The following is a 13,896-nucleotide window of genomic DNA, read 5'->3' on the forward strand; positions in this document are numbered from 1 at the left end:
TAAACCATCTATCATCCAGCTACAATGAAACCCGAGTACTAACTCCAAGGCCTCCTTTCCTAACCCAAAGTATTTCTTATTCTAGAAGAATGCCTTGACCTCAGAGTCCAGCTTTGCTTGAAGCCAGGCTCATCCGGTTGCCTTGGCTGGCTGCCTCCAGGAGATGACGCAACAAGCCCTGAGTGCTAACACAGTATCTCTTAGTTTGCAACAGTAACTCATGCCAAAATAACAGCTACTTCTAAGCCATTCAAATTGTATTTTCCACAAGAAAAGAGCCTTTCTAAAAGAGATACGTTAAGTTGGGCAACACACATGCACAAAAGGGATCAGCTCATAATTAGCTGCCACACTGAGGGTCCTTGTTTAATTGGCAAGAGATAACAGCTCCAGAGCAAGAGTTAAGAATCACACTGCACTATTTCCAAGTGGAATGGCATAGTGATAATTAAGATATCTGGGGACAGCGGCTTTGGACCAAGTACAACCCTGTGGGACTTAATTGGGTGTAGAGAAACGTACCTATTACTGTCTTGATGTTACAAAAAAAAAATTGGCATTTCTCTCACTTTATCACAAGAAAGGGATTCAAGTGTTCCAGGCAGGCTTTCTTCAGCTCCCGGCTGAGAGAAAGACTCTCCTTAAACATGGTAACTTGAGTTGCTTGGCACAGGGGAAGCAAGCCAGACAGCAGAGGTGGGTGGAGCTTCACAGTGGACTGGGCGCAGAGCCCCTTCCCATCAGGCCTTGGGGCTGAGGCTGAGGTTGAGGCTGAGGAAGTTCTACCACTCACTGCTCTTTTGTAAAGTCTAGGACTGGACATCTGATCCCTGCAAGTGTGACTATCTTACCTCCTGTGACGTCTGAATTGCACTCTGTACAGCAGGCATGGCAAGCTCTAGAATATTCTGAAAGTCTGCTTCCTTGTTCCATGTACTATGTGTCTATAAAAAAAAAGAAGGCTGTGGATGAGGCTGAGTACACAGGGACACATACACCTGGTTTTCATGAGTGTAGACATCTAATGTGAGCTTTGGGTAAGGTCATCTCTCCTGGGCCCTGCCTTATATTTACAAACAATGGAGCACCCCCTAATTCTACTTGATGCCCGCAGGCCTGCTGCATTCTAATAAAAAAAAAACCTCTCTATGGAAGCAATCAGGAATATGTGTAATTTCATATTGGTGTTTCACACATAACTTTGCTTTAGCTTCAATTACTGCTGTGTATTTGTTACAGTTAATTTTGCTTCAAACATTCAGACTCATGAGAGTTTCTGGAGTTGCTCTTTCTTTAATTAGCTTTAGGGTATGTGCTGTGTGCATGCACTTGTAATGCTCTCACCCGTGCGTGCTCATGTGACAGCCTGAAGACAATGTCTAGATCCTTCCTCTATCACTCTCCACCTTACATTTTGAGTCAAGGTCTCTCACTAAACCTAGAGCTCTTCTGCCCTCCATGGGAACCTGACAGACATGCAGTGCACAGGAATACATTCAAGCAAAATGGCTGTCTATATTTTAAAAAGAAAAAAAGAGGGACATGAACCTGGAAGAATTCCAGCAGAAATTAAAGGGGAGGGAGAGAAAAGTGATATAGTCTTAATGCATCGCATACAGGTATGAAGTGCTCAAAGAATAAATGTCAAAAAGAAAAGAAAGAAGAAGCCTATTCTGACCAGTAATCGCAGTTTTAAAGATAGATATTTAAGTATAAATGATCTTCCATTCATTTGGATAGCAAAGCAAAGCTATTGATATGGAGATGAGAAATGGGAAAATCAACAACCTGGATACAGGGACAGTCGGTTCCCTGTTTTGATTGTGATGGTTCATCAGTAGGACCGTATGTCCAAAGCCAGTAGACAAACTTTGTGGGGGATAGTCACCAAAAATTTGTTCATGCATGCGTGTGTGTGTGTGTGTGTGTGTGTGTGTGTGTGTGTGTGTGTGTGTATGTGCATGTGTGTGTATATGCATTTGTGAGCATGAGTGGGCCTACCATGTATATACCCAGAAGTGGCCAGAAGAGGGTTTGGGAACCCTTGTAGCTGGAGTTATAGGCAGTCCTGACTGCTGGGAATCAACTTCAGGAAAAGCTGCTTACCCTTGAAGCATCTTTCATGCTTCCCACCATGAAGATTTTTTGTACAGTTTGGTGGTTGAGTCTGTAGACCCAGGCACTTAGAAATTGAAGCTGCGTACTTGACACAACAAGGAACAGAAGGATGGGCATCATCAAAGAATGTTCCCAATTTTATGCTACGAATACAAAAGTGTCTTCCCTGACCTATAGATTAGAGGGTCTACAAAAGAAGAAGCTTTATACCGATCAAGAAGAATAAGAAACCTTTTAAAATTTAAATCTAGTCATTTCTCCCTTCTCTTTCTTCCTTCTAACTCCTTCCATAAGTTCCCCCTACTCCCTCTCAACTTAATGGTAAAACAAAATCTTGAGACCTTAGTCTACGTCATTTCAGACTCTATGTTAAATTCTTAGTGTACAATCCAAAATTGTGTTCTTTTTTAAAAGATGTTTTTATGAGCAAAATTATTTCTTTACAACCCAACATAGTCAGGATAAAAATATACATTGAGAAAGACCAATACTCATTGTATAATGATCGATCGATGCAAGTGCATATATGAAGCCCACACATATCGCATGGTTACCATTTTCTTTAATTACATCTTTTGCCTCTCTGTGACTGCAATACACTTTTTCATACTAGAACTTCCTGACTCTTAGATTATATCTGTCACAAGCAGTTAATCCTCACCAGAAAACCGGCTGCAGAGTCTTTTGATAAGGGATTTTTTTTTTGATAAGCACACAAACAGCTATAAAGACAGAAAAGAAGCAATGAGCTTTCAGAGGTGTAACAGCCCCTCAGACCCACAAAGGAGAAAACGGATCTCACAAAGATCCACTGCAATGAAATAATGTGTGTCTTCTTCCCACCCAACTGCTAATTAGGTCACTAAGATCTTGTGGAAGGAATATCTGCTTTGTCAAAAGAGCCATGACATATAGACCAATCTATGTTACTGAAGAAAAATATCAGAAAAAAAATGATATGTGAGGCCATACATGCACACATTTCTGTGGGTCCATTTGCACCTGGGAAGAAAACGTGGGATGGAGGGTGCAACTGGGTGACGTGGTGATGGCTTCTTTCTGCTCCTGGTTCTGCCCTGAATGGTTAACTCTCCCTCATTCCCCAAGGAGTACAGTGGGGACTCTCACGTGGGAGAAATCTCAGTGGATCTGGCAGAAGGAACATTGGACTACAGGAAGAGTTGATACTGTTCATAAAGCCTGGGGTCCTTTAAAACCATGAATCTTTACTTTCCAGACAGTTCTATATCTTTTATATTTAAAAAAAATCCTCTTAAAAGGTTTCTCACCAGCCTAATTCATAGCTACTTTATAACCCTGAAAATGTTTTGATGTTAGACTTGGGTTGAACATGGTTGAGTATGCAGTAAAAATAAAATTTGGTTTCCTCACATTAGTACTGTAAAACAGCTAACTATAAACAGCATTTTTGCATTAATAATATATTACATTTAGAAAGCAGATTATATGATATATGCACAGTATATTTTATTGCATGCTTAAAATATTCATGCACAAAGCAAAAATAAATAGAGCATGCACCACAGAGCTCACAGTACTGTTCTGGGAAGTGGGGTTATGGGCATATTAGTCTTCTTTGTTTTCCTTTTCCGTATTCTGTGAGCATCAGATAATAAATGTAGATTTTTTTTCTGGAAAGAGGGATTTTTCTTTTAAGATTCGTTTTTTTAAGAGTTTAAGCAACTGAAAAAAAAAGTTGAGACCTATTGAGTCTGTAAGTTAAAAGTCTACCTTATGCAGTTTAATGTGGAAGCTGCTGGCCTTGAATGGTTCTTTTAGATCATATGTAACTAATTAGTTCTTCAGCCATGCTAAGTAAGCACAGCTCTTCCCTCATAGCCACGTTCTCACTACCGGAAAATGTTCCGTTCCACACCTCCACACTTTGGTAGAAAGTGGATTACCAAAGTAAGCTCTGGTTACCAAGAATGGAGGCTGGGCCAGGGTCAGGTGACATTGGCCGGGATGCCTACCCCTTCACCGCAGATCCTGATTCACTCAGCGGTCACCTGATATATGTCATTTACCTGTAGCCTTCCAGAGATAGTTCAGATAGGAAGAATGGCTCCCCATACATAACTCGTGTCTCCATGTCACAATTCCGAGCTCCCCCGCCCACATCCAGCTCAATTTAATGCAGTGCGATCCCCAGACATTTTTGAAAGCCATACATCAGAATCTGGTATACGTCAGAATCTGTCTTAATCTCCCAACCCAAATGAGAGAAAGGCCCTTTATCCCCTCAGAGAATATTGAAGGTCCTAAATGGAAAAGCTTTTGTTTCGTTTCGTTTCGTTTTTAAGTGTTAGCCCAAAGCAAGACATGAGAGAGCGTCTAAAATCCAAAAGTACTTCACACAAAAGGCTGTGTATTGGGTCTTGGTGTCTCTGTGTCCAGCTTCACAAGTCAGCACTAAGCTTTTGTCCCTCCATCTTCCCAATGAAGAGAAGTCGTATTAGGCTCTTCTCCATCACTGTAAGCAAATACCCAACAGAAGTAACCTAGGTAGGAAGAACTTGTCTCAGCCTGTGGTTCCGGGCTTATTTCAGGGGGGAAGACTTGTTAGTGGGAGCAGCTGTGTCGGTGGCTGCAGGAGCATGGTGCAGACACTACACAGAGAATTTGGGCCGGAAGCAGAAGTAGATCTCAGAGTTTCTCCAGGATTCCCACTCCCGCCACTCAGACCTCAAGTCCTAAAGCTTCCACAGCCTTCGTTCCATAAGCTGGGGCTTAATAAAACAACATAATTAGAGTCAACTTGTAGAAGAAAAATTTATTTGGGATTAACCATTCCAGAGGGCTGGGAGTCCATCATGGAGGGGAATCATGGTAACCAGCAGCAGGCATGGAAGCAGGGAGAGGAGGCTGACAGCACGCATCTTGAACTGCAAGCAGGAAGCAGAGGGAGTGGACTGGTAGGAAGGCAAGGCCTTGAGCTCTCCAAACCCAAAGCCCTAGTGGTAAATCTCCCCCAGCAAGGCCACACCTCCTTCTCAGGCCACACCTCCCTATCAGGCCACACCTCCTTCTCAGGCCACACCTCCTCATTTTACTTGAACACATAAAGTCTTAGGAGTGAATGTTGGGTTGTTTTTTTTTTCATTCAGTTCTCTATAAATGTTGGAATAGAAGTTAAAAACTTAGAGGACGCTGTCCTGAAGTAAATATCCTCCTTGTCTTTTACCAGATGCAATGCTCTTGGTGGCTGAGCGACTGGAAGGGCCGTTCAATATTGAATCAGTCATGGACCCAATAGACGTCAAGATCTCTGAAGCCATTATGAACATGCAGGAAAACAGCATGCAGGTGTCAGCGAAGGTATGTCCGTCAATAGCGTGTCTCCTACTGTATGCACATTGCCCAGGTGGCGTCACCTAAAAGGTAGAGTGGCACGGTATGCGGGTGGGGACTATAAATTCTACTAAGCTGCCAGCCAGCTTTTCCTGCTGAACCAGAGATTTGTTCCTTCATTGAAAACGGATAACAGAATGGCATTGAGAAGGGAAGTAAGTCTGTAGTTCACAGCTACTCAATCACGACACAATTATTGGCTGCCTGAGAGTTCCAGTGAGCCCCAAGTATGGCCGAGTAATCCCTCACATGTGAGAGCAATTAGGGAGGAATGTTCTTTTTCGATGTTTGAAATTTCTACACCACCACCGTTCTGCCCTCTCTCCCAAAACTTCTAATTCTGTCATCAGCTGTATACATGAGGCATGTGCTGCATGTGCTCAATGGCAAATAGTCGAACACCCCCTCGGACTTCCTTTGAAGACAACTGTATAACCTTCATTAATGAGCCTTTGTGGGAAATGTTCCTTTGTGTATAAGAGGTGAAGGCAAAAATGTATCAGAGTCTCATAAATCAAATGAGACAGAGGTCCTGGGTTTGGAGCTGTGGACACAAACACTAGGCTCCTGGTTTGTGCTCGTACGCACCCAGCTGGTGAGAAGCAGGACTCGCCATATAAGCAAGGGGCAGGAGTCTGCAGTGAGGTCTCCAGTCTGGGCTTTCATCATCGCCTCCCTGCAACCCTGATGAATGCACACAGACCCTCTCCTTTGTCTACCAGCATCTCTACAGTGAAACAACAACTTCATCTACCTCAGTCCTTTAAACCTGGTGGCAGGGGATGGAGTTCCCAGTGAAATGCGCCAAGGGTTACCGGATCACACATTCCATTCACTAAAGTGTTTTGTGAGATTTCAATATATCAAGGAAGAGGGACACAGTGGAAGCCCAGAGCAGGAACTGTGGACTCTCACCAGATGTCCTTGACTGCCGTGATTCAAACCAGAGTTGCACATCTCAGGGGAAACTAGGATGAAGTAGGCCAAGAAAGACTCTGGCCTGCATTTAATTCTCTCTCTGGGAGTGGCTGAGCCTAGAATTCCTAGCCTCGACTCTGGGCTTAATGAACTTGAGGTGCCAGAATGCTTGAATTACCATCAACTGTTGGGGAAATAGCGCATTTGGGGCTTCCATGAAAGGCCATTTTCTTTTAGTGTAGAAAGAAAACATAGCAACCATCCATTCCTCTCAAGTCCATGGCCTAAAAACCAATTAGAGTTGCTCCGAGAGGCCTCATAACCCAGCAGTGCTGGAGTAATTGGGGGCTAGGTTTGTGGAAGTTAAAAATAGCCCAAGAGAAGGGACCATAGAAAAAATATGTGAACAAAAGTATCTGCGGCCTGAGACCATCGCTCCCTTCTCAGAAGTAGGCGTCTCTTCCCAGCCTGCAGCTCAGGTTCCAGTCAGTCACTCTTTTGCCTCTTCATTGGTCTATTTGTTTAGCAAGTATTCATGAGCCGTCCACACTGACTAGGCTCACTCCTTACAACCAACACCATTGTCAGTAGGAAAGACAGACACAAAGTGGAAGGACCAGATACAAACAAATAAACAATCTGCTACCTGACAGTTACAGATGGGGTGAGTGTGTTCCTTGCTCTCCAGTGACAGGACATATTGGATACGAAGTTTCTACTACTTGGGTTTTCCGGAGTCCCTGATACAAAGTTTCTCTATGGATTCCATTCTACTAGCACTACTTCCTAACTGGTCCCTTGGCTTTCTTTCTTAAATCCCCATAAATCTGCCCTTTATTTAGTAATCAAGGTATTTGAAAGCACAAAAAAGATCAAGGACCCCTGCTTTCACCTCTTAACAACTCCTTTACACCTAGAGTGAAACCCAAGATCTGCAAGGTCTTGCAGCTCCTGCCTCTGCCTACCTGAGGCCTGTGTACCTTTGCTGATAAGCACAGCTCCATATTTTTTTCCTTAGCTTCTGGGGCTTCCTCTGCCTATGCTGTTCCTCTATCCTGTCCCCTTTCAGTAGATCCCTGCCGTGAGTCCCCATCCTGACAGCCCATCACCGCATCTACTGCACACTGAAGATAAACATCTCTGCATCACTTGCTCCCTAAGGGCCTTCTGACATTATTAGTCATGTGAGTCAGGATAGCTGCTGTGTTCTATGTACCCAGAATCCAGCCCAAGATATAGTGCACAGTAACTGTGGGCAAATGCTTGTAGAATTAATTGCAGGGGAAGGGGAAGGCAAGGAGAAAACTCTGTTATGTAAACTCTGAAGAGCTTGGAAGAAATCAACTGTCTCAGTCACCTTTATACTTCTGTGAAGAGACACCAAGGTTAAGGCAAATTATAAAAGAGAACAGTGGTTGGGAGCTTGCTTATAGTTTCAGAGGGTTAGCCCATGATTGTGCTGGCAGGAACCATAGTGGCAGCAGGCATGGACTCCAGTAGTAGCTGAGTGATTACCACCTGATCCTTAAAGCATTGGGGGCTGAGGCGGGAAGGGAGGGAGGGAGGAAGGGAGAGAAAGGCAAGCAGACACACATATAGAGACAGACAGACAGACAAACATTGAAGAGACAGATGGACAGACACAGACAGACAGACAGACAGACAGACAGACAGACAAAAACAGAGAGATGCTTTTGAAATCTCAAAGTCCACCTCAAAGTGACACACCTCCTCCAGCAAAGCCACATTTCCTACTCCTTCCCAAATATTTCCACAAACTAAGGACTAAGCATTCAAATATCTGAGCCTATGGAAGCCATTCTCATTCAAACCACCACATTAACCAAGCTCAGTTGGGCATGGTGGTGCACACCTTTGATCTCCACACTGCAGAGTCAGAGGTAGGAATCTCAGTGGGTCTGAAGCCAACCTGGTCTACATAGTGAGTTCCAGGCCAGATATGAGACCCTGTCCGTGGGCCACTGCCCCCAGAGAAAAACAAAGAATCCAAACAATTCAAAGAGTATTTTGCCAAAAGTGTTCTCTTTTACAGTAGATTCATCTTATTGGAAAATCAGAAGTCTATATATTTATAGAATGCCACAGGGTGTTTACAGTGTGTCTACATTATAGAACTTCTAAACAAAGCTAATCAGCAGACTGCTGCCTTCTGCATCCCGTTCTTGCTGCTGATGGCTTTTGTTTATTTTTGGTTGGGGGGGAGGTGTGTGCACGCATGTTGAAAAATCCACCCTTGTAACAAATTTCAGGCATGTAGTAAATTATTATTAATTGAAATTTAAATGAACTATCCTACCAGAAAACTCTCTAAGAACTCAATGAGATGGGACTTTTTTTCATAAGCAAAAGTTGAATGAGATATTTTTTTACAATATTTACTTAGCTATATCATAATAGTACTGTTGTTTTAAGAATGGTGTATAAAAATGACATAATTTGTGAGAAATTCCATAATCAAGAAGAATAACAACACCGTGCCTGTATGGTTACACCCATAGGGTACCCTGTATGCCGTAGGAAGGGTCAAAAGTGACAGCATGATAGATGGACTGGTCATAGAAGAGTGACTCTGGTAAGCTGGCAGAGAAAACGGAATGAAGGGAGTTGGAGAGGAGAAAGAGGGAGTGGGGGAGGAATAGCCAGTCTCTCCAGGAAAGAGCAAGTATGAAGAGAGAATTCAGTGGCCTTCCGGAAAACTAGCAAAAGATAAAGAAACAGAGATGCCAACTATGGAAGACCTCAAGCTGTTTCTGTTTTCCCTTACCATGGGTATTGCTCTCCAAGATAAATCCCAATTACACGTTTCCCTTCTCCAGTGCAGCCATTTATTTCTTCCACTTTTTCCAATTATGCACGCGTGCACACACACACACAGACACACACACAGACACACACACACAGACACACACAGACACACACACACACACACACAAATTCTTTCCCCAAATGTTCTCATCATATCTTGAGGAAGAAGGACTAATCTTTTTCTGCCTCATAATTGAACCTCTGAATTAGAGAGTTTTACAGACTAATGAAAAGGTCGGTTCTCACCATGCCTGTAACACATTCATGTCCCTGTCTTCTCCAAGCTCTGTTTGTACGTTACTGCCAAGTCCTTTCTCTTCCCCTATTTAGCCCTCAGAGAGGCAGTTGGGAGGGAGCTACAAGATTCCTTTGAAGAATATATACTGTCATAATACACATTTCTATATAAGCAATGTCACATTTCAAACTCTAGATTTCTTTGTGCAATAAATGTATATGCATATACATCTTCAAGGGATGGGGACTGCAACACATTAAACAGAGTTTTGGGGTTCCTCTTGGGCACAACACCACCAAGTAGTAAGGAGAGCCATTATAGTTCCTATTGAATGAACACTGACCATATCCATTCAACAAATACCAGACCATGCTCCATGCCCAAGGAACCCTGTAGAAGAGAAGCTCTGTCCTGGATCTGCTGACACAGTCTGTCTCTCTGTGCCTTACTTATATATTTACTTCAAATCCTCTCCAAAATCTTGCGAAGCATCCACTTACTTGATTATCGGAAAGGAATGTTAAATTTACAGAGATTAAACAGTTAGCCTGGGGTCAGACAGCAAGTGGCAGAGCGGGAATGCAGCCAGATCTGCCCAGTCCGAAAAGAAAAAGATTTTCCCAGCATGCTGCAGTTTCCTTTTTAAGCATCTCCCACTAGGACCAAATGTGCTCAGCACTGGAAGGAGAAACAGCATGAGGGAACTTGGCCTGCCCCGCTCTGAGGAGCCTGTCAAGGAGAGGTAGATGTAGCTTTTCCAAAGGTAAATGCCTCAACACAGTCTGCAGCTTCACCGTCCTCATAACAGTAAGGAAGAACTCTTACTATCCCCGCTGTGTCCCACCCATATAAAGGCAGTCCAGAGCCTCACATTGGTGGAAATTCCCCAAAGAAAAGGAGGGAGAGCTAGGAGTCAAGTTTCTGCCTTTGAACTTCAGATATATTGATAATCCCCTCCTTATCCTCTCAGGGAAGATAAATCTGATTTCACTTGCTATCATTTAGCTACATTAGGAATAATTTCAAATCTAACCAAGGAAGATTGGTTTGTCAGATATAATCTAAATTAAGAAGGAAGACTTATTAAGTTCCAGTTGAAGCCATCCATTCAATTAACAGCTATTACAGATGAGCTCAGAACCCATTCCAGAAGGGTGAGACAGTCTGACGATGCTTAATTTTATCTAGACAATTCTTCCTGGATGTGCAAATCACATGGAAACCAAAAAACCTGGGAGAACAGAGCATCTTCTGTCTCTACCTCCTGAGTCTGTTTCGCTATCTGTATCATTTGTCTGATGGCCTTTTTCCGGTAGAATGGCTCTCAGTTTCACGAGCACTAATTCACTAACTCTGCAGGATCCTTTTCCAGCACCCAGTTCTCCCTCCCTGGCTCTCTTCACTGTGCATTTTCTCGTGTAGGGAATTAGGGATAAGCACTCCTCGCTTGAGAATTCAAATGGTGAAAATGTCTCCTCACTGTTGAAGGATCCTCACCTAGGATCTATGTTTCACTCACTCCAGTGCCATTTTCTCTCTTATCTTTGGGGACTCTGAGTCACATGTGCTCCTCTTGAGGCAACCATAGTGTTAATATGTTATGGTTATTTTGGACTTCCTTTCTTCTGGACAATATTCTAAAATATTTTAGGACAGCAGGAGCCGCATCTTGTTTCGTCTCAGATTCTGCAGAGAAAGGTCTTAGCGTGTCCCGTGTGCAGGAAACCGTTTTTGCCTGTTGGAGGTCACAGTGTGAAAATGAACTGCAGAGATGCTTCAGCAAAAGGGGACAATAAATACCTTACGCTGGCTTGAAGGTGCTCTGTGTTCTTCAAACACAGCCGCAGCTATTAGGTCAAAGATGGACACCAGACAGACCCAAAACCTTGTTGTCACCATTCGTGTGATTTGGGGCAAATCATTTATCCAACTAAAAGCTCAAGTAACCAATGTTCCAGTTGAAAGCCCCGATACATCTTACAGGTTGCCTGAACCGAACAACGGTACAGTACACATAAAGTGTTTAGCATGGATCACGTCAAACCACCCACTAAAGTCAAGGCTCTTCACTGTTACTAAAAAGAACTGTGATAGATAAATTCTCAAGAGTTTGATATTTCAGTCTTCATTCACCCAGGACGGTCTACGTGCTTAAACTTAGCTTGTAAGAGCAGAAAATATTTAATCTTACCTCACATTTGATCCCACGCATGTTTGATTATTTCCAATTAAGAGTTTCCACCTCAGGAGAGGAAGGCTCTAAATATACGTCTCGGAGAGCAGGCTCCAGGAGATGGCAAGTTATCGTTGACTACATCAACAACCCAATTCTAGCCTGCATCTTGGCTCTACCAAGGAAGTGAGATTCGGAGGAATTCTGATGGCTTCTGCCCATGGTCACGTTATTCTTACTAGTTTTTTCCATGGGTGGATAGTGGGGTCCCGCCCCTGTGATCTTAGAGAAAAAGGCAGATGGCGACACAAAAGCTTTAAGACCTTCCAATTTCACGATTCTTGGTGCGTTCTTGGTGGTGCCAGACTTAATGGTTTTCTCTAATACTTTTTTTTTTTTTATAAATTCGAGCATTTTGTTCTCCTTGCCAATTCTCACAGGTGACATGGCAGTGAGAATAGTGACCTTGAGACAGCTTGTTTTGTTTTGTTTTGTTCCCTCTCTGTGCAGAAAACCAGGGTGTATTCTATTGCTGTTTATAGCAGAATGAGTTTGTTTTTTTATTTTTTTGTTCAGGGGAAAAAGTCATGTTTTCATAATGTAAAATGAAAGCTTAAATATGCTTATTTATAAGGAAAGTATTGAACAAAAGTAGTCTGAGCTTTCCTTCCTGGGAAAAGAGATTCTCTTTGCGGTTTCCTTTCTGATGATAAAGGGAAACTTTTGATTATCTCTTACCTTTGGGGATTTATCTGGAGACTTTACTTTGTGGTAAAGGATAAGAAGATACTTAATGTGCTCCACTCAAAAATGGATTAGTGAAACTCAATTTAAATCAACATCCAATGTGTCCTTAGGAGCAAAGAAAGAAATAGGTTTTTCTGGTTCTCACGGAAATTTTCTCCCTTCCTCCTGCCTTGCAAGGAAATCTTCCTAGGTCCACGCCTCCCACGGACAGGCTCTGCCCAATCTCACTAATGCACAGCACTAAGGAATTTGTGAGCTGCTCTGACATTGATGAAAGTGGTCTTCAGGGGTCTGTATGCCTGTGAGGATTCACCGATGTGTATTCTCAATTGAGTCAGAATGTATTGCATACTTAAAAATCTTTTCTTCAAGGTTCTAGGTTGTGTGATGATTCACCTCTGTGGGAAAAGCTTCTACTTGAAGGACTTGCCAATTGCCTTGGTGTAAATACCCACAGTATGGCTGGCTGCAAACCCAGGCATGATGTCACTGAGCACAGTATAGTATTCCTGTCATATATACATATGCGTATACATATATGTTACATATACATTATATATAGAGAGTATAATTTATGTGATTGTAATTATATGAAGCTTAACCTTTAATGATCATAATTGGCAACTTATGTGCAAAGTTACTAGAAATGTCTCAAGCCCGCTCAGCAGGAGTAAGAGCCCACTCCAGAACTGCTATCGTGGAGAGCTGCCTGGAGGCCCTGGTTTGGACCAGTTGTTCCTTGTGGGCATTCTCTTTATGCTCATAGCGATCTAGTTCCCTGGTCTCTTGTCAGAATGCTTATAAGAGCAGGAATATGTCCAAAAGACATCTCCATCACTTAATTTTGACCAAAGTAACACTTTGTTACTTTGAACACATATGTGTTTGTCCAATCACAGAGTAGATGAATGGTTCACAACCAGACTGTGTGATCCCTGTGTTTACTTAGAATCTGCCCAGTGACCCCAGAGAAGCTCTTTCAGCCTTATAAACAAAAAGCATGAGAAATAATCATTTAACCAGGCAGGGAGACGTGGGAATTTTCTCTCTCTCCATACACTAAAATATGCTATGTTCGATTCCTTGAAACTCTGCCCTCTGCTCATTTGGAAAGAATATCAAGCTATCCTGCAGTCTCAGGAATGCACAACAGTAAAAAAAATAAATAAATTCTCAAGCAAGTGGAAAGAATTTGTTTTTATTGAAGAAAAGATTTTAAGAGGCGTCTGACAGATACCCTGGAACCTAAGTGTTTACGCTTTGGAAGTAAAATTGTTTAAACCTTAAAATATACACGGGAGCCAGCTTTTGGGGGAAAAAAATCCAAGCCAGTAAAAAATGACCGAAACAAAAACTGGTGACTTGACTCGATTCAGAATCCAGAATCCTCTTCACAGGACGCTGAACCCATCCGGGGACTTAGCCCTGCCAGAGAAGTTGGTCAGGATGGCCAGCGCACTCAATCCTCAAGGAAAGAAAAGAACAGGAAAACGGGGTGGAAGGT

General features: G+C 42.7%; 1 protein-coding gene across 1 annotated transcript in view; it reads left to right on the top strand.

Moving 5' to 3' along the window:
* Positions 1-13,896, top strand: part of Gpc6 (glypican 6) — a 999,201-nt gene that overhangs the window by 877,923 nt on the left and 107,382 nt on the right. Inside the window, 1 exon segment of the mRNA NM_001427433.1 lies at positions 5,327-5,457. Within this exon segment, the coding sequence (NP_001414362.1) occupies positions 5,327-5,457 (131 nt within the window).

The sequence above is a fragment of the Rattus norvegicus genome, chromosome 15 (genome assembly GCF_021556685.1).
Source record: "Rattus norvegicus strain SHRSP/BbbUtx chromosome 15, alternate assembly SHRSP_T2T, whole genome shotgun sequence".
Taxonomy (NCBI): Eukaryota; Metazoa; Chordata; class Mammalia; order Rodentia; family Muridae; genus Rattus; species Rattus norvegicus.